This window comes from Zingiber officinale, chromosome 10A (assembly GCF_018446385.1).
Source record: "Zingiber officinale cultivar Zhangliang chromosome 10A, Zo_v1.1, whole genome shotgun sequence".
NCBI lineage: Eukaryota > Viridiplantae > Streptophyta > Magnoliopsida > Zingiberales > Zingiberaceae > Zingiber > Zingiber officinale.
Genome location: NC_056004.1, coordinates 26,126,344 through 26,148,548, shown reverse-complemented (window position 1 = coordinate 26,148,548; position 22,205 = coordinate 26,126,344). Strand labels below are relative to the sequence as shown.

General features: G+C 37.0%; 1 protein-coding gene across 1 annotated transcript; it reads left to right on the top strand.

Annotated features, from left to right (window-relative positions):
- The first annotated feature begins 449 nt into the window (after positions 1–449).
- On the top strand, positions 450–2,350 carry LOC122027231 (putative HVA22-like protein g). The gene is made up of 7 exons (XM_042586159.1): positions 450–606; positions 691–743; positions 835–933; positions 1,282–1,338; positions 1,421–1,484; positions 1,569–1,769; positions 1,852–2,350. The coding sequence occupies exons 2-7, from the start codon at positions 712–714 to the stop codon at positions 2,116–2,118; spliced, it is 720 nt and encodes a 239-aa protein (XP_042442093.1). The 5' UTR covers positions 450–606; positions 691–711; the 3' UTR covers positions 2,119–2,350.
- Positions 2,351–22,205: the final 19,855 nt, after the last annotated feature.

Below are 22,205 nucleotides of genomic sequence, written 5' to 3'. Positions count from 1 at the left end.
CGCCATAAATCTCGGTCAAAATCTAGAGCTGGATCACATCCAACTTATTTGTTACGACAGAAGAAAGGTGTAAGTACAGCAGTGCCCTTTAATTTACAAGATTTCTTCTAAAGCTAACAAACTGTTACAAATGAGTCCAAGTAAAATTGAAGAATCGACCAGAACAGTGTCATTAATTTTTTTCACTTACTGATGGAACAATCGTTTAGCATAATCCGTATTAAAGACATTACAGCAAAGCTTTGGAAGGCCGAATACCAAAAAGCAATGAAATTCCAAGGAGCTAAATACAAATTTCTTAGTTTCATTATCATTTTAGTAAAAGGTTAATAATTAAGGGATAAAAGGGTCTTTTAGACAAATAAAATTTGTTCTCGAGGAGTCCCGTGAAAGCAACTGGCTGCGCTTTCTTCTCTTCCCCGAGAAGTCAACCCAAAAATGGAACAACAAGGTATTTCTCCGACGCGTAGTTTACTTCAAAATAGGAGGCGATCATAAGTATAAATTGCTGGAATTCGTTTGGCTTCTTCATTCGAGTTCATCTTTCCTCTCTCTTCCATTCTTCGACCAGAGCAAAGCTGCCACCGGTTCCCGAGGCATTGCAAGGTGCGCATCAGAGACTTGATTTTCATTCCCTTCTTCAATTCTTGCATGTTTGATCTTACTTTTACGCTTTTACTCCGATATCAGAGGTTTCTTTGGAGTTTGAAGATGTTGATCGAGAACTTAACCAGACTCCTCGTGTAAGTCGATTTTTTTTATTAAATTTAAAAGCCAATTCTTGTTTCATTTAATTTTGTGTTTTTGATCTGAATGAAACTCAAACAATGGCAGGATCTTGTTTGGATATGCTTACCCTGCTTTTGATTGCTTCAATATGCTAGAGCAACATCCAGGCCACACCAGGCAGCTTCAATTCTGGTGCAAGTACTGGTAAGTATGTCGGTATATTTTGGAAGTTTTTAGTTTCCATTTTAGGAAATAATCAGGAAAGAATTGATCAATTTGGAGAACAAAGCTTGTAGAATTGTGTTCAATTGTTGCTTGTTCTAGTAGTTCATGTTTTGAGATAGCGTGTCATTTTTTTTTTTCAAATTGAAAAGAAAAAAGTAAGAAGAAAGTAGCAAAAGCACACTGGTTTGGTAAAAGGAAGTTAGTTAGTTTTTAGCTTATCTACTATGGATTAGGTTTGCTAACTTTAACCTAATCTTCATCTGCATGATTAGCCATTGAATTTCTTGAATTAATTACTCCAAATAAACTCATTAAAACACTTTGCAGGATCATTGTGGCGATACTGACTGTGATCGAGATGCTTGGAGATTTTCTTCTTCCAATGTAAATACTAAACATCCCTTAATTTTTTCTTCCTTCGTTATAACACTTTTGCCTAGCACATACCCTAACTCGACCAGTTCAGGTTTCCAATGTACAACCAAACCAAACTCGCATTCTTGGTCTATTTATGGCATCCGAAAACAGAGGTAAACGCAACTTGATGAGAGAATTGATCTACTGACCTTAAAGTAACGACATAACTTGAAACGGCTATTGGCTATTGGTTACAGGGAGCTGATGCTGTGTATGATACATTCATGCGGCCATTGTTGATGCAGTATGAGCCTGATATTGAAGAGAGGTTCAGAAACCTGAGGCTCAAATTTGGACGGGTACTCATCTACTATCTCAAGAACTTCACTGAGAAAGGGCCGATTTTGTTTATGGAAGTTCTTCGCTATGTCGTTTCTAAGGCATCAAGCAGCACTGAGGTACTTGATTGTTCGACGTCTGAGCATGTAAAATACCAATTTATGTTGCAATTTAAGACAATTTATTGATTTACTTTTGAAGGCAAATAAAAGTGTATCGTCAAGGAGCCGTTGGTCATTCACTAACAAAACAGAGGAGACATCTACCAAGAAGAAGAGAGAGGAGAACATATCCATCAAGAAGAAGAAAGAGGAGAACATATCCATGAAGAAGAAAGAGGAGAACATATCCATGAAGAAGAAAGAGGAGACAATCCCGAAGAGTCAGGAGAAACAAGGATTGGAGAGACTAGAGGAGATTGCTGAGATCCTACTTGCCACTAGCAATGAAAAGCATCGCCGAACATAAGATGTACATAAAAAATATAGATCATGTGTTTGTATAGATGATGGCTTGCACTACTACGGCATCAGGCATTCCTTTTATTTATTTATTATTATTGTTTCCCAATTGCTCTCCAAAAAATTTGAGTTTACTTGTACATTTGAGCAATCGAGTTGAGACTACACACGTCTTCAATGTAACTTTCCAAGCAACTAAAGCTAAGGATCCAATCTCATGGATCAACTAAGTTATGTAATGGCAAAAGGTGACTGTGCTTGTCTTAGCATCCCGTCAATTCGTTTCAGTGTTAATACGGAGAAAGTAAATCACAGATAGCTACTAATCCTTGGAATAATACATTTGTCACGGAAGTTATGTAATACAATTTTACATGGGTGCATGTGTTCTGACTAGCTAGTCCTCTCGGATGGGTCTAGTGGCTAGCACATGAGGTGTTGCCACCATGAGGTTTGGGATTCGAATCTTAGCAAAGCTGAGGTAAATACTTTCCTTATATGTTAGTCACTATTCCAAAGGCTAATAGTCATCCGTGTTGGCCCTGGGATGGGTTGGCGGAGGCGCTGAGGGTGAGCATATTCATCTTTTTTTACCACCATATGTTCTAACTGGCTATGCTGTTATTGCGAAGACATCATTGGAAGTTCTGTTGGTGAATTTCGAGATCAACTAAATGTGTCTACAAAAACATAAAATAAAACTATTTGAAACTATTCGTTTTTTTTTAAAAGGTGAACATGAAGCTTACATTTTGATTAGAACTTTTATTTGCGGTGTGATCTCCCTCGACCCTTTCAGATAATTTACGGACTAAATTTAAGTCGTACAGAGTACTTAGGTTAAACCACACTTCAAATAAATTTAAATGGACAGATTATGTATACACTGTGATCTTAGTATCTTTCAGTATTTTAAACATTTATGAAGTAAATCAAACATCTAGAGATTCACCATTTTTTTTTTTTACTAGTCATGCATATTTGCCACCATGGTCTATATGAGAACATAAAGACAGTCAATTAAGAATTATAAAAAAGTCAAATTATTAGTTTATATTAAGACACGAATAACATCTCAAAGAAAAACTCCAACATCATGCTTTGGTGATCTTTGTCGTTCCATGTCTAATTAACTATCGTTGCACTTCCTGCGTGCCACCCAAAACGTCTTTGTATACAAGTGCAATGTTGAGATACAGAGCCATGCCAATATATGGCTCAATCTCTGGCAAGGAGCACAATAACATCGAAAGTTAAATATAAACCTGCTGCATATGGTATACTTTTAGCGTAAAGAAATTCATAGGGAGACCTGAAGCTTAATGCCAGAATGCTTAAGGTAGATGCGCATAAATTGCACATCTTTCTGCCTAAATTTCCTCAGCCACTCTGAAATAGCAGCTAAAAGCGACTACATGTAGCATCAAAGAAACTCATTGGAGCTCCCACATATTTTAGAATCAATTCATATCAATTATATTGTGCTAGAGCACTAGAACAAGCACTGTACAATAAATTTATATAATCTGTTTGCTTCACCGTGGTCCATGGTCACGAAGCTTGGAACCAATTAAGCTGCAACTTTCGAATGGATGGATGCATCCATGCGTGAACAAATCACCAGCCGTACCTTCTTTATTATGCTTCATGATCTGTCTCCTGTAGGTAGGCCAAACGAAATCCTCAAAGCTCACAAATCACTGACACCATAATCTGCTTGCATATCCATCATATCCTCTTGTACTAACCTTGACCTTTGAACAGTTGAACTGTTCAGCTAAGCTGCACTTCAATTCCAGATCTGTGTCCAAAATTCAGGGTTGTGGGCTTCAGCACCCCCACATTTCTCACCGCGTTCTCTTGAATTGTTGTACTATCATCGATGACTTGAACTACTCGAGCTAGCAGGATCGTTGATTTTTTTTTTCTAGTCAGAAAGCAACATCATTGATTTCGATGCAATGTTTCCTATTAAATGCTCCCGGTAGTGTCGTCCCATGGCCAGACAAATGGTCCTGCCGTAGCAGACATTGTCAGGAAATTACTACGGCAATTTATCAAAATACGTACTACGATTAATATATTTACCAAAAAATACATCATAATTTTATATTTATCAAAAAATAGATTTTACCAAAATCAATCCCCAGATTACCCCTCTGGCTAACCTGACAACCGCCTTTTTCAAACACATTTTTCCAAGCATCCAAGCCGAAAGTAGAATAGAAAAATAATTTGTGGTTCGGATACACGTCTTCTCACCGTCTCTCTCCCTTCGTCCCTCTGTGTGGTATTATAAACTTGAAAGAAAAAAAAATAAAAAAAATATGAACCCTGCGCTTGCCATTACTGCTCGTGGTGGTTGGCGATTGCAATAGACCAGTTAGGTTTATGGCATAATTGCGTAAGAGTTGCTAGAAGAGACCAAGGACAAATTAAGTTAAGAAAGTCAGCCGAGAAGGACAAACTTCTTGCAAGAGGGAAATGAGTAGAAGCACACATTTAAAGATTTAGACATGTATGTATGGATTTTTTTACTGTAAAATAGGGTAGTGAAGGTAAATAAAAAGTACACCATTTGTCTGTGAAGGGTGGCAGCAAAAAGTGGTTTTATGGTTAATTTTGGTTGTGTGGGGAATAATATTCAATAATACCTGAATTATTATGTAATAGAAGACTTAATCGATTTAATTCATGTTAGTTTTTGACGTTGATAGTTAAGTTTGGCTAGGGTTTAGTCAGTGGTGGTCCTAGTTTACAAGAAGTATCTGCTTCAAAAGTGGCTTGATATCTATGAGATCAGGCCCAACGTGGGCCTGATATCTATGATATCAGGCCCACGTAGAGCCTGATATCGATAATGTGTTATGTGGTTAAAACTTTACTTTTACATCAGACCGTTCCTAGTTTGAGCAAAATTACAATTTAACTACAAAAAATGATTATGTAGTTGCAAATTTACTAAAATAGTTATTTAATTTATTTATCAGGGATGATCATATAACTGACGAAATTCTATCTGAGATATGGAATACTCTTGATGCAACTTCTAGTATTGGACATGCAGATAATGTAGGAGAAGTATCCAGAACAAATATTCCATCATCTTCACAGTATACTTGTGTGCATAACACAAATAGAAATACGAGCAGTAATTTCACATTTGATCTAAATGAAGAAGCTAGTATTCAAGAAGATGAGGTTCTGATCCGTGTGCAACACTTGTTGATTACTATGAGCCTAGTTGGAGTGAGGAGGAAGGGTATTATAACCGAAATGGAGAGGAAATGCAATGCAATACAAATGTACAAGAATTCTTTGCTGATGATATGCAGATTGAACAATATGAAATATCTCAAGAGCAGTATAGTGACTTAGAGGAGGAGTTCCCAATAGCTGATGATCCATATATTCTAAATTCTCGATTGCTCCAAAGGCCAATTGAAGAGGCAACAGATCAGCATGAATTTTTTGTAGGACAGATATTTCAGTCTCGACAAGAGTTCAAGAATCAACTTGTGAAGCATGCCATGGTTAAACATATGAGATATAACCCAGTTGACACTCGAAAAAATAAAGTAAAAGCTGTCTGCTTCAATCAACCGTGTAAGTGGAGAGTAGTTGTCAGGGGGGATGTCGAGTTCATTGTTACGAAATATATAAAGAAACACCAATGTGGCACCATTAGGGAAAGTGCTGATCATCAAGCATGCTCTTCATCCTTTGTAGCTTCTTTTGTTGAAGAGCAATTTCTTGCTAATGAACAATACAAGCCAAGTATGATTATAGCAGATATAAAAGCCAGGTTCGGAGTGACCATATCCTACAGAAAAGCTTACATAGCTCGAGAGAAAGCGATGAAGAAAGTTGTTGGAGATTATGATCAAGCATATAGAGATCTTCCACTATATCTGCGTGAGTTAAGAGTAAGGGATCCTGAAACCTATGTTGCACTACACAGGAATGGGGATAATCAGTTCCAACGATGTTTTTGGGGTTTAGGAGCTTGTAGGAGAGTATTTAGGTCTTATCTGCGTAAATTAATTGAAATTGATGTCACACACCTAAGAGGCAAATATCCGGGTGTGTTGTTGATGGCTACATCAATAGATGCTAATGACAATGTCCTCCCAATAGCCTTTGGAGTCGCTGAAGTTGAATGTGGGTCTGCATGGGAGTGGTTTCTGGATCATACGAAGAGATTCTTTAATGTTGATCCAGAGTCAATGAGTATAGTATCAGATAGACATCGTGGCATTATAGTAGCAGTTAGGAAAGTATACCCTACTGCCCATCATGCTTTTTGTTGCCACCACATGTCTTGCAATATGGTAACAGATACTGGCAGTAGGTTAGGTTTAGGGTTGTTTTGGGCAGCTGCTCGAGCAAACACAACACTACAATATGATCTCATAATGCAGTCCATGCTTGGAAAACATCCAGATGCTCATAAGTGGCTTCAGAACATTGACCCTAAAAGATGGGCTAATGCACACTTTAGTGGGAGAAGGTACACAATGCTAACCACCAATTGTGTAGAGAGTTTAAATGCTTTGTTCAAGGAGACGCGTGAACTTCCGATAAACAGGTTAATTGATAATACCAGAAGAAAGGTAGCTCAATGGTTCTGTAACCGTAAGGAGGAAGCGTCGAAATGGTATGTAGCGTTGACACCTCATGCTACCAAAGAAATGCAATCAAGGAGGGAGAAAGCTAGACGATATAAAGTCCACCCCTACTCTCAATCCGAAATGGAAGTAGAGACATGGGGTGCCTCATACATTGTTGATTTGGAGAGAAAATATTGTAACTGTGGGGAGTTTCAAATTTCAGGATTGCCTTGCTCACATGCAAATGCCGTCATAATTCACCGGAACACTCTCATATTATGAGCATTACTTTCATTCACATAATTGGAAAACGACATACATGGATCGTATTTACCCCTGTCGAAGCAAAGAATTTTGGCCTAGGGGTGTCAACAACATTATAGTGCTATGTCCCCGTAGCCTTGTGCAGCCTGGTAGGCGAAAGAAGGCAAGGATCGAGTCAAAACATAATGGGAAGGTAAAAATCAAATGCAGCAGGTGCAAACAACTGGGCCATAATCGGAGGACCTGTAGAATGCCGCCAGCCCCTGGATCTTGACTAAATTGTAAATTGGAGGAGTTGAGGCATATGTTTTGTATGAAGTACATAAATAGGTTTGTAAGACAAACAGTTGTTAAAAGTGATGTTTCTGTTATATACGTTTATGGAGTATTTAGTTTGTGTTACAGTTTTATGGTAGGTATGAGAAGTGTAAACCATCACCTGCAAGGCAGAAATAATACTTCACACCATATCTCCATTGTGTCAAATAAAAATGCGATACATTTCAATTCAATAGGAAGGGGTTCGTAATTTCAAAGTCACATTAATATGTAGTGAAATATAGATGTGTTAAAACATGCACAAAGGGAGTGTAGTAATCCATTCCATAGGGTAGAAAAAGAAAAGGTGTGCACTGTTCCGTGCCTACTGGCACAGTGCCATACTTCCTAATCCATGGTGTATAAATTATGTTTGACACCATAAATACCGTCTTCCCACCAAGACCTTCACAGGGGACTTGATTTCATGAAAATCCAAGTAGGAGAGGGCCATCAGTGGGTTTTGGTCAAAACCCACTGATGGACCTAGACACATCAGATTGGACCCATTTCAGCGCTAGTGGTATTCTGGAGTTGCAAGGACTCAGAATCTGGTGGCAAATAAATGTTTAAATATTTATAGGTGCTGGGAAAAATTTAAAATACAATCAGCCTCCGTTGGGCCTGATATGCTTGGATATCAGGCCTAACGTGGGCCTGATATGCTTGGATATCAGGCCCAACGTGGGCCTGATATCCAAGCATATCAGGCCCAAAGTGGCCTTGACACTTATAAATGGCAATTGGCACGGAGCCATACTTCGTAATCCATGGTGTATAAATTATGTTTGACACCATAAATACCATCTCCCCACCAAGACCTTCGCAGGGGACTTGATTTCATGAAAATCCAAATAGGGGAGGGCCATCAGTGGGTTTTGGTCAAAACCCACTGATGGACCTAGACACATCGGATTGGATTCATTTCAGCGCTAGTGGTATTCTGGAGTTGCAAGGACTCAGAATCTGGTGGCAAATAAATGTTTAAATATTTATAGGTGCTGGGAAAAATTTAAAATACAATCAGCCTCCGTTGGGCCTGATATGCTTGGATATCAGGCCCAAAGTGGCCTTGGCACTTATAAATGGCAACTGGCACGGAGCCATACTTCGTAATCCATGGTGTATAAATTATGTTTGACACCATAAATACCATCTCCCCACCAAGACCTTCACAGGGGACTTGATTTCATGAAAATCCAAGTAGGGGAGGGCCATCAGTGGGTTTTGGTCAAAACCCACTGATGGACCTAGACACATCGGATTGGACCCATTTCAGCGCTAGTGGTATTCTGGAGTTGCAAGGACTCAGAATCTGGTGGCAAATAAATGTTTAAATATTTATAGGTGGTGGGAAAAATTTAAAATACAATCAGCCTCCGTTGGGCCTGATATCCAAGCATATCAGGCCCAAAGTGGCCTTGGCACTTATAAATGACAACTGGCACGGAGCCATACTTCGTAATCCATGGTGTATAAATTATGTTTGACACCATAAATACCATCTCCCCACCAAGACATTCACAGGGGACTTGATTTCATGAAAATCCAAGTAGGGGAGGGCCATCAGTGGGTTTTGGTCAAAACCCACTAATGGACCTAGACACATCGGATTGGACCCATTTCAGCGCTAGTGGTATTCTGGAGTTGCAAGGACTCAGAATCTGGTGGCAAATAAATGTTTAAATATTTATAGGTGCTGGGAAAAATTTAAAATACAATCAGCCTCCGTTGGGCCTGATATGCTTGGATATCAGGCCCAACGTGGGCCTGATATCCAAGCATATCAGGCCCAAAGTGGCCTTGGCACTTATAAATGGCAACTGGCACGGAGCCATACTTCGTAATCCATCGTGTATAAATTATGTTTGACACCATAAATACCATCTCCCCACCAAGACCTTCACAGGGGACTTGATTTCATGAAAATCCAAATAGGGGAGGGCCATCAGTGGGTTTTGGTCAAAACCCACTGATGGACCTAGACACATCGGATTGGACCCATTTCAGCTCTAGTGGTATTCTGTAGTTGCAAGGACTCAGAATCTGGTGGCAAATAAATGTTTAAATATTTATAGGTGGTGAGAAAAATTTAAAATACAATCAGCCTCCGTTGGGCCTGATATACTTGGATATCAGGCCCAACGTGGGCCTGATATCCAAACATATCAGACCCAAAGTGGCCTTGGTATGGTATCCTTTCTTATAAATTTAATTTACAATAATTTTATTCACCATAAATTTTAGTTACACAAACAGTAAATCATTACTACAATAAATTATTACAATTGTTCACTATTTCTATAGTTTAAAGTTTTTGTCAGACATGATTTTGTGTCCAAGTCTAAATCTATAAGCTCTCATATCAGCTTGTACAAAGTCTGTAGATCTCCGGAACATCAAACTCTCTGCATAGCGCATTATAAAAAAAGCACAATCCAACCTATAAAACAAAGGCACAATCCATCATAGAAAAGGCAAATAGAATTATTATGGAACATACACTAATACTTACGATTTGCTTTGTGTGGGGCCAATAACTTGCATCGTTTTATACTCTCTCCTGGAGAATGGTTCTAAACCTTTATGCCATATGTTATAGTATGACCAGTTCAGCTCCTTAAAAAACAACACCTACAAATATCAAACCATAGTAATTAATACATAAACAATGATTATTGGATATAACAAATGTGTTACTTACAGTTTGATTAAAAACAGAAGTGTAATTTTCTGTGGTGCCAAGAGAGTTATAATGAATTATTTGTCGTTCCTCCAGGTCCATGACCATTAGATGCCAATGATCATCTTGGTTATGTAGAGGACAAAAAATATATCTAATGTCCTTGTCGTCATCTGTTTTTGCAGTTTGTTTCAATGTATCCACGTGCATCATTCCGAACAAGTCCTATATAAATAATAGAGCTATTATGGTGACTGCATCCAATATATAATTTAAACAATTTACAATGAGATAAGGGACATACTGGGAATCCAACCCCACAAAATATGGATGGGTGGTATGGTGAGTTAGAGTGTTTGACTTCATTAGCAAGAATATTCCAATAAACATTTATGCAATCCCCATTGGTATATTGTGTCCAATCAAATATTGTCATAAAAGATTGCATATCTAAGGAGAAATTATCATTTGCCCATATTGGTTGCACCGTCACCCTACACACAAGTATACAGTCAATGGTATTTAATAAATTGAAAATAAAAAAATTATCATTAAACTCCAATAATAATCCTTTGTTGACATGTGGGTTAAGAATTTAGGTTGGCAACTACGTTACCTTAACTAACTGAGCTTCAACAATGCATCGGCTATCACATCATCTTTGCTCTTTTAAAAAAATGTTTTTGCTTGCTGAGATAATTAAAATAATACTATGTCATTAAGGATTCTAAAATAACAACTTACCTACTCTCGACCGTACCTTCAATATTTTGGTTTTGACCTTGTTAATTTCATGACATTGTGTTTCTATCTGTGATGAACTTGTATTTTCTGTCTTTGATGGTGCAGGAGCATCTGGTTCGACACTAAGAACAACCTGTTTGCCTTTTTTTTTGGTGCATTGGGATATCAACCTTCTCTGGGTTCTCTTTCTTTTGGGGCCTACCCGAAAATTAGTTGGAATTATAGGCAGATTAGGGTCTATGCCTTCTGATGCTGGGTCTATGCCTTCTGATACTCTTGGCTCCCCTGATATGCTCTGTATGATTTGTTGGAGCTCTTTAATCTTATTTTCGGCATCGGCTATGATTTTGTCTTTTACAGTTAAAATTCTGTTATCCACGTCAGAATTTATAGTGTCAGCCTTGTTGCCACTCGTATCCCGTTCTTTACGCAGTTCACTTATTTGTTGATCCTTTTCTTTAAGCATAGCTTCCATATCAGCAATCACAATATCCTTTACTGCTACTAGACTATCCTTTTCTTCTATCACCGTTGCCAGGTTTTTATTAGCTTCCTCCAAACTTTGAGAAGTTTTATGTAATTCTTGCTTTAAACTCTTAATTTTGTTATCCTTTTCCTTGCACAAACTACAATCTACGGTATCGTTACACTGGAGTTGGCCTTCTTCGGCTTGATGTAAAGATCCTTGGCCAACCAACTCAAGATACTCAGATCGCTGAGGCCGGTTTGGTAGTAAATTAAACTCTGATTCTGTCGGAATTAAATCTACTAAAATTTTATCTGCAGTTACACGGTCTATCATTTTTTTTACTGTGTCAACATGATAGTTAGGCCACCTCCATCGTAGTATTCTTGGCAATTTTTCTGGATGGTCTAGATCAATAATGCTGATGTGCTCACACACCCATACCTACAATATGATTATAAAAATAATTCATAATCTTTACACATATCTTGCTATATATGTAATCGGACTTACAGCTAAAATATTTGGAAATCCCTTTAGCAAGGGGGCCTTGGGCGTTGCATCAGCAACCTATGATTTTGGTCTTAATGTAAGCTCCAATCCAATGGAGTCTAATTGTTGAGCCATGAAACTGTATACTGCATTGCACCAGTTAAACCTAGCTAAGTTCTCAAAATCATCTACACAGTCAATTAGGGAGAGCACAGATATTCTGAGAACACTGCTACTCCCACAAAACAGAACTGTTGTAAAAAAATACAGGATAAAAAGCTGACAATACAGCTTGTCGTTTGATCTAGACTTCCTAATCAGTTTCTCTAAATGTTTGGCAGAACAATCCGATTCTCGGAAAAACTCCATGTACAGTGCGCTTGAAGCCTCATTTAAATCGAGACGAACTATATCTCCATTGTCGGGTAGGCCAAGAATCAGTCCCACATCTACCTTTGTAAAATTGAGCTTCTTCCCATGGAAGATAAAGTTTTTTTCCTTATGATCCCAGTTATCAAACATATTTTGTACCTGAGCTCTTACAAAAGAACTATCAGGGAGGTCGAGGATCCAGGAAAAAGGTGTGCCTCGAATCATCTGTTCTTGTTCTGCAGTCGGGTTAACAGAAGAGATAAACTTTCTAAAGTGGCAAATGGTACTTTTCCAGTTCATTCTTTTAGTTCTTCCTCTGTTGACGTAACTTTGATAATTTGGTCGATCAGCACACAGACTTGTGGAGACTTCTTTTGTTGCCATTGCGAACCTACGTACTGTATAACCACACACAGAAAATCAACTCTTAGTTCCCGTAATAACGACTACGCTCTTATTCTAACACACCCACACAAACCCTAGGTTAACCGGTTATAGAAAGCTTAACTAAATGAGCAACCGACCTCCGTACGGAAATGATTCTTGAACGCCAGTGAAGGAAGAGTGGGTTTTGGCCCGGAGCTGCGTTGAATGGCTTCGAGAAGAAGATGAAGACCGAAGCAGGAGAGTGTGCGCTTTTGCAGATTGAAACTTGGGCCTGATATCTCATTAATTTATTTTATTTAATCGCCTCGATTTATGTGTAAGATTATTTATTATTATTTTGAAATAATAGTTTTTATGTTATCAGCCCCCACGTTGGGCCTGATATGCACTCATATCAGGCCCACGTTGGGCCTGATATGCAGGCCCAACGGAGACTGATTGTATTTTAAATTTTTCCCAGCACCTATAAATATTTAAATAATGATTTGCCACCAGATTCTGAGTCCTTGCAACTCCAGAATACCACTAGAGCTGAAATGGGTCCAATCTGATGTGTCTAGGTCCATAAGTGGGTTTTGACCAAAACCCACTGATGGCCCTCCCCTACTTGGATTTTCATGAAATCAAGTCCCCTGTGAATGTCTTGGTGGGGAGATGGTATTTATGGTGTCAAACATAATTTATACACCATGGATTACGAAGTATGGCTCCGTGCCAGTTGCCATTTATAAGTGCCAAGGCCACTTTGGGCCTGATATGCTCCACGTTGGGCCCGATATCCAAGCATATCAGGCCCACGGAGGCTGATTGTATTTTAAATTTTTCCCAGACCTATAAATATTTAAACATTTATTTGCCACAGATTCGAGTCCTTGCAACTCCGAATACCACTAGCGCTGAAATGGGTCCAATCCGATGTATCTAGAAGTGGGTTTTGGTCAAAACCCACCGATGGCCCTCCCTACTTGGATTTTCATGAAATCAAGTCCCTGTGAAGGTCTTGGTGGGAGATGGTATTTATGGTGTCAAACATAATTTATACACCATGGATTACGAGTATGGCTCCGTGCCAGTTGCCATTTATACTTTGGGCCTGATATGCTTGGATATCAGGCCCACGTTGGGCCTGATATCCAAGCATATCAGGCCCAACGGAGGCTGATTGTATTTTAAATTTTTCCCAGCACCTATAAATATTTAAACATTTATTTGCCACCAGATTCTGAGTCCTTGCAACTCCAGAATACCACTAGCGCTGAAATGGGTCCAATCCGATGTGTCTAGGTCCATCAGTGGGTTTTGACCAAAACCCACTGATGGCCCTCCCCTATTTGGTTCTACCTGAAATCATGTTCCCTGTGAAGTTCTAACTGGGAAGATGGTATATCTGGTGTCAAAACGTATTTATACCCCATTTCTAATAAGGTATTGCTCCGTGGCAGTTGGCACGGAACCTAGTGACGTGCTCTGGAAACCGACTGTTGGTCCGAGCCTATTTGATTTTTTAAACAATCCCAACCGTTACCATGTTTTCAGTTTTGAGAAGATAGAAATGATGTGCATTACAACTTATATACATTGTCTCTTTCTACTGATAAGCACCAGCATTGCATTTTGTATTTTGTGATTTATATTTCTGACTAATCACTATGCAATATTATTAATATTTCAGTGACAGTTTCTAATCTTCTCATACACTACATACCACCGTATTATACAACAAAGACTACATACAAAGATATTAAAAGTCCTACACTACGTAATAATTGCATTTACATTCTATACAAGTTTTTTCCTTACAAGACTGGATATTTAATCCAATGTTTGAAAATATTTATCCCTCAAAATTGCTACCATTATATCAATTCTAATCTTTTTCATGTCTCCTTGTTTGAAGTCCATCTTCATATCATATAGGAGACATCGAATGTATTGCATTACAAAGAAGCCACAGTCAACGCTGTAAAAAACAACAACATTTTAATTGTCAATATTTTTTTATCATTATTTATATTCACACCTTGTGCTCGATTTACCTTGCTTGTTGTTGTGGACATTCAATTGTGCGAGAGACCCATCTATCAAACGGATAATGTCTTTCCAAGTTTGGATGAATAGCAGCAACGTGCTCACGACTATATAATTTAAAATCTGATACCTGAAGATTGAAGAGGAAATTTTCATTTTCCATCAACTAGCATTTATATTAAAATACAAACAATATCATTATTATTAGATGCTCACCGATGCTTCAAATTCATATTTGTATTTACTTCCACTTGCAAGAGAATTGTACTGATTGAACGTCATTGATTTGGTGTCCACCACCAGCAAGTGGAAGTGTGCATTATCACTGCACAAAGGTATAAATATATACCTTACCTCTTCATCTCGTCTATCCGTTTTTATCATGTGTTGGAAGGCAAACTTACTTGACGATTTCATTAATGACTACAAATATGCAAAGTCATACATACATAACCAACTAATAAAAAGAATTCTATTTTTTACTATCATCAAATCAATTCCTTACTGTGAAGAATGTTGAACAATATATTGACTTGTTGTATGTGCTTCCAGACGGGAATAAAAAATAAAATTTTACAATACGTGTCGATTACATCCCCTCTTATCAACATTTCTCCATTCACACCAGATAAAAGGGAATACAAATTTAAACAAAAGGGTGGTTCCTCCCAAACTATATCATTTGTAAACCTACAAAGTAAACAAATCACAGATTATTTTTACAAATTTCTTTTTGATAACCTTAGCCCAAATATGTAATCAGATATGCATATATTATACTTTACTATTCAACTATTTAATTTACATACTTTATTTCCTCCAAGGCTTTTAACAAGTACGCAACCTCTTCGTCTTGTTTTTTTTCTTGGAAGACTTAAATTGCTTCTTCACATACTATGCATACAAACAAAAAAGGCAATTAGATAATCCATTATATCTAACAAATTGCAAAGAAATTTGCATATATCGTCTTACAACAATTGCTTATTTCCTCATTTTGTCATATTTGACAAACATTTCTACATCCTTGTCTGCCTCTTCATCAGATTTATCTTTCATCATTTGTACAATATTAATTTCTTCTTTCATTTCATCCAAACCTATTTTTCCTTTCCCCTTGCCCACAACAACATATTCTTTGACAAATTTTTTTCCTTCTCCTATACTTGTAACTTTTTCCGCAGGCTCACTTATATGTATATTTCTACGCTGCCTCTTAGGTAAAGTTTTGAGCCACAATGGACTATCAATTGGAGTATCCCTGTAATTATAGCGACTTCTGTCACGTCCTCTCCTACTTCTTGTTGTAACACCTACAGGTTCAATTTGAGGATCGTCTACAGGCTCGCTATATTGAGATTCCATGCCTTTTTTTTCCAACTATTTTAAGTAACTCTTTCACCCTCTCCTTCAATTGCATGTTCTCCATTGTTAGCTCTTTATTTATGTTTGCTTGAATAATGCAATTACAACAATCCTTATTAATCTGCCTTCCTCCTACACTCACTTCAATTTGTGATGCCTCCATTGCATGTGGACTGTCCTCAACGCCAGCAAGGTTCTCAACCAATGATCTTTCATCTTGGTTAGGGATTAGGTCAATCACAACCTGTAAGAATATTAAACCACATGTTAAAACCGTACTTTTTTACCAAACTATAGTCAAAGTATTCTAAATTTACCTCTTCAGATGAAACTTGATTAATCATTTCTCTCACCTTACTAATATGTGAAGGAATATTTCTCCACTTATTTATTCTGGCTCCTTTTATTTTGTATGGTTTTTGGATTGGAACATGCTCCAAAAACCATGCCTGATTCACCATGACAAGGGTTAAGTATTTTATAATTGTTCGCAAAATATTAAAAATTTTCACACAAATTAAACACTTACTGCCAAAAGACCAGCAAATCCCTTTAGGTAAGGGAGGTTGGTGTTAGCATGTTTTGTCTCAGTTGATGAAAATATGTCCCCAATCTTAGGTAATTGTGGAGCCATAAATTCATGGATTGATTCAACCCAGTTGAATCTATCAAGATTCTCAAAATCATCTACTATATCTATAAGACTTAACGGGACCTTATATGTACTAGAAGAAAATAAGACACAAACAAATATATACAAAATATAGAATTTGCAAAATAATAAAACATCATCTTCGACTTCAACGCGATTGCCATAAAATTTAAGCAACTCCTCAATTCTTGATCTAGTAGCTTCTTTTTTGTTTGAGAAGTAAGTTAGAAAAAGGTCACTGGATGCTTTAGCTGAATCAATCGGAATTGAAGCTCCTCGGTCTGCAATACCGAGCAGCAATGAAACGTCTCCTCTTGTGAAGCAAACCGGAACACCTGACCAAGTTAAATTATTATTAGAATTCTACCAACACATACAAAAGTATTAGGAACACCGTGGACATGATACAATGTCATATCAAGAACTGATACTCCATCGTATTAGGCCCACGTTGGGCCTGATAAGATGCCGTATCAGGCCCACGTTTAGCAAAAGCTTAAATTTTACCATACAACTACTTTGTAATTAAAATACAAATTTATAAATTGTACCTGAGAATCTAAAGGTTTGACTACTTGAATCTCAATTTTCAAATATATTTACCAAAATCCCACGGATGTGCTGCATATCTTCTATGTCCAAAAAAATACGAAAGGGTGACTGTTTGATCAGCACTATGTGTCGGTCATGTAAAATAACACCGCCTCCATGCGTTCCTTTCTTCGTGGATGGTTGAAAAAAACTTTTAAAGTGACCGAGGACACTGTTCCAATGCAGTTTCTGTCCAACATCAACTGAACCCTATACTTTATAAAAATAAAAAAATTTAAATCATACTAGTTCGGCTTCTCAATATCACAGAGTTTGTAAAATGATAGCCTTTACAGCTAATTGATGTGGCGAGGATGATGATTCACCCGATCGACGTCTTTGCGCCATTATGATACTAGCTGATTAATGTAATGTAAACCCTAGAATCCTTCACTGATGGCTCACGAACACTCCTGGTTTTTAATTAAACTGAAATGCTAGCTAGATGGCGCTTGAGAAAAACTCGAACTGATGGCTCACGAACACTAAACTAGGGTTTCACAAGACCGAGCTGCACTCGCATGTCACGAAGGAGGGAGGTACCCTAATGATCGTTTTTTTTTTAATATCTAAGTTCGTTTTTAAAAATGTGGTTCGGATGCCTGGGAATTGATGACTGATCAGAGGTGTTGGTTGGCGGTAGGGTTATATTCGGTAATATACATCATTTACCTGTGCCTTTTGGTAAATACAAAATCGTAATACGTTTTTTGATAAATACATTAACTGTAGTACGCCTTTTGATAAATTACCAAAATTACTATGCTAAACGAAAAGACTTATCTAATATATTTTATTATTATTTACATATATCGATGTTGTTGTACTATATCGATATTCATGTATTTTATTCGGTATATATATCTAAATTTTATAGGATAGTATAAAATTAGTGAAATATTGAATAAAGAATCATCTTTTTTATCATATTATTTTACATAGTGTTAAAGTGATCATCAATGCTCGTCTAGTCGTCTACTCTACTACATCCACTAACTACCTCACACTTGAGAATTAATATTAAGATGTAGAAATAATTTATTGTCCGGAAAAGAGCTTGCAGAAATATGATACAAGTCCTTAACTAATAGCAATAAATCGACTTTGACTCCATCCAAGTATATATAACAATTATAAATTATTTTAAAATCTTTTAGTCTGCAATTTTATTTAGGAGAAAGAACATCTCCGTGAGATATTTATTGAACCATCACAGGATTTATGGGTCATCTTTTGCCACGTATGGTGTAGTGGTAAAGCGTTCAGTAAGCTTTCAAGTATTCCTGGTTTGAATTTCAATTACGATTTATTATAGTATTTTTTTCTCATTTTCCTTTAGTGAAATTAAAAATCTACAAATAGATATTGGACCTACATTTATTTGTACTTTTGGATTTACTAGTGGATAAATAAGGAAAACCCATCTACCTCCTAGATTAGTTGAACCCAAAGTTTAAATTAACAAAGATTTTTTTTTTAAAAAACATGGATCATCTCACTAATATGATTCTATAGAATTTTTCCACTAACTATTAGACAAAACAAGAAGCACGAGCGATGAACAGTCCAAAATCCTAATATCTTTTGGTTGCACGCTTTATTAGAAAAAAAAATTTCTATAAATATATTATAATAAAATATCAAATCATGAGTACATGAATAATAACTAGATATTCTACCATAATACCATAGTCCTGAAACAACATGAAACATCTAATTTCAATAGATTGACAGGCCGATAGAAAATCAATAGAGAGGAATAGTCATAATAATAAAATGAAAAGACAGTATTTCTCGACTGACTCACTTTTAATACCACGCGCAAGTTGTTGAGTTGGAAGACAAAGAACAAAGAAAAATGTTCTTTGCAGTGCCACACAAGAAGCTCAACTAATGGCTGCGATCCTGATCACGGCACATCAATCGCATAGTTCTCGATGAATCATTCAAGTGCCAGTCTATTTGACGCAATCACTACATCTATAGATTATTTGGCTCTGATCAAGGTTGATCGGGATTCAAACAAAAGTCAGTTGCGAGATGGCTTAATCACTAAGGCTATTTCTCGACGGCAGTAGGATATTCATGTTAGAAGATTGGAGAAAATTAATTTGTATTATTTTTTTTCATATCTGAATTATTAAATACATAGGTTATTTATAGGGACTACTCAAGATGTATCTAAACAAATACATGAACCAATAATAAATGACATACATGCATTATTCAAAGAGTCATTCATGAATCATCCAAAAGATCTCCAATATTTATGTACACAATATTAAATAATTTTGACTCAATTAATCGGATTTATATTTTCAATATCCCCACTTAAATTAGATTCATTACTCCAAGTAAAAAAGATGCAACTCCTTGAAAACATAAAATTCCAATGGTTTTGTGATGATATTGACAACTTGATCATGTGATTTCATGTACTTGAGCTTTACTTCTTCCTTCAATATGCAATCTCGAATCAAATGATACCTTGTATCAATATGCTTACTCTTTTCATGAAACATCGGATTCTTGGCCAATAAAATTGCAGATTTATTCTGAACATAAATCTTCATCAGATTTTCTTGTGATAAATTCAATTCCTTCAACAAACTCCTTAGCTAAACAACATGACAAACACAAGAAGTAGTAGCTACATACTCCGCCTACAAGTAGAAAGAGTCACAATATGTTACTTCTTAAAATTCCAAGTAAAAGCTGAATTTTCCATAAAGAAAATAAACCTGATAGTACTTTTCTGACTATCAATATCACCAACCCAATCACTATCACAATAGCAAACAAGCTTAAAGTCGTCTGCAAAAGCATACAAGATACCATAATTAATTGTACCTTTAATTTGATGTAACGAAGAATTCTTTTGGCTATTCTCAAATGTGAAGTAGTAGGAGTTTCCATGTAACGACTCACAAGTCCAACGTCAAAAAGAATATCCGGTCGTTAGATACCTCAAGCTTCCAACAAGACTTTTGAATAAAGTTAGATCAACTTTTTCACCATCTTGGTGGCAAAAGGCGAATACGCTCGCTCCCAGTGCCCTTGTCAACCTGTCCTAGGGCCAACACGGAGGAAGTAAATCACGGGCGGCTACTGAATAGTGACTAGCACATAAGAGAGACATTTACCTCGGCTTTGTCGAGATTCGAACCCTAGACCTCATGGTGGCAACACCTCATGCGCTAGCCACTAAACCCATCCAAGGGGACAACTTTTTCACCATCTTAATTCATGTGTGGCTTGATTTCGCATTCCATGGGTGCCTCGACTAGCTTGTAATTTTTCATATTAAACTTGAGAATTTCTTTAGCATATTCTTCTTGAGGAATAAATATTCCATCTCCTCATTGCTTCACTTCAATCCCAAGATAGTATAACATTATGCCAATATTTGTCATCTCAAACTCCTTTATCATAGCTCCCTTGAAATCTTCAAACATCTTTGGATTATTCCTTGTAAAAATCAAGTCATCCACATATAAGTGAACAAGTAACATATCACCATTTTTTATCATTCCTTACATAGAGAGCATGTTCATGTGGACACTTGATAAAACCATTTGCTCAAAAATATTTATCAATTCTATTATTCCAAGCACAAAGGGCTTGCTTCAAGCCGTAGAGAGCCTTCTTCAATTTTAGCACTTTTTTTATTCATTGGGCATTACATAACCCAAAGGTTGATAAATATAGACTTCTTTCTCTAAGTCTCCATTCAAAAATGTGGGATGTTACATCCATTTGATGGATTCTCCAATGGTTTTGAGTTGCAATAGAAATGATCAACCAAATTGTTTCAAGGCGAGCAACAGGTGCAAATACTTCATCGTAGTTAATTTTGGCCTTTTGCCTGTACCCCTTCGCAACCAATCTTGCTTTGTAGTTTTCAACCTTGCCTTGTGCATTCTCTTTATTTTGTACACCCACTTCACACCAATTGTATTCTTGTCATTCGGTAATGATACTAGCTCTCATGTATCATTCTTTGTGATTGCCTTAATTTCTTCATTTATGCCATTTCTCTATTTGTTATCATGAGCGGCATCATCATAACTTACAAGCTCGGGAAGCAAAATTGAGTAAAATCACTTAAGTTTACATCTTCAGTGGAATCATAAATGTTACTCAAACTTCTGAATCTTTGAGGCCCTTCACTCGAGTTTGCTTCATTTATTTGTGAATTTATGGTGGTGGTGTTGGTGGTGGAGTATTAGGTGGTGTCATGCCTTCTTCATCCTCATCATCATCATCAAGGAAAGAACAACATCCCCTCTCTTTCTTTGTAGTACTCCACTCCCAAACACCTACTTTATTCACGTCTCTGCTTATGACAATCTTCCCATTGCTTGGATTATATAAATTGTAACCTTTAGATCTTTGATCATAGCCGATGAAGAGATATTTTGTACTTTTATCATCAAGCTTCGTTCTTTTCTCATCATGAACATGTGTGTAGGCAATGTTTCCAAAAACCCTCAAGTGTGAAACACTTGGCTTGTAACTCCAAGCTTCTTGAAGCATCATACCATGAACACTTTTGGTGTGACACCAATTCATCAAGTATACTGCACAAGAGATAGCCTCATCCCAATATTTATTCACCATATTCTTCCCCTTTAACATACTCCTCGCTATGTTGAGAATAGCTCGGTTCTTCCTCTCTGCCACTCCATTTTGTTGTGGTGAGTATGGAGTCGTTATGGGATGATGAATGACATTTTCTTCACAAAAAAACCTTGAATTCATTAGATGTGAATTCTCCACCTCTATCGGACCGAAGATCTTTGATTTGATATCCACTATGTTTCTCCACCATTAATTTAAACCTTTTGAAGGTTCCAAACACCTTTGATTTTTTCCTTCAAAAAATACATCCAAATTTTTCGAGAATAATCATCAATGAAAAACACAAAGTAATTATTCTCACCAAGTGATGATGGCTTGATTGGCCCACACACATCCGAGTGTATCAACTTCAATGGATGTTGAGACCTCGTTAAAGACTCCTTGAGAAAACTCTTTTTCGCTTGCTTGCCAAAAAGACATCCTTCACAAAGTTGATTAGGATGGTTTATGGAAGGCAATCCTTTCACCATTCTTCCTTTGC

Excerpts from the sequence above, each read along its gene's own strand:
- LOC122027231 (XM_042586159.1), top strand. The coding sequence starts at position 712 with ATGTTGATCGAGAACTTAACCAGACTCCTCGT. Across the intron at positions 934-1,281 it reads CAATTCTGGTGCAAGTACTG|GATCATTGTGGCGATACTGA; the intron begins GTAAGTATGTCG and ends AACACTTTGCAG. Across the intron at positions 1,485-1,568 it reads TATGGCATCCGAAAACAGAG|GGAGCTGATGCTGTGTATGA; the intron begins GTAAACGCAACT and ends TATTGGTTACAG.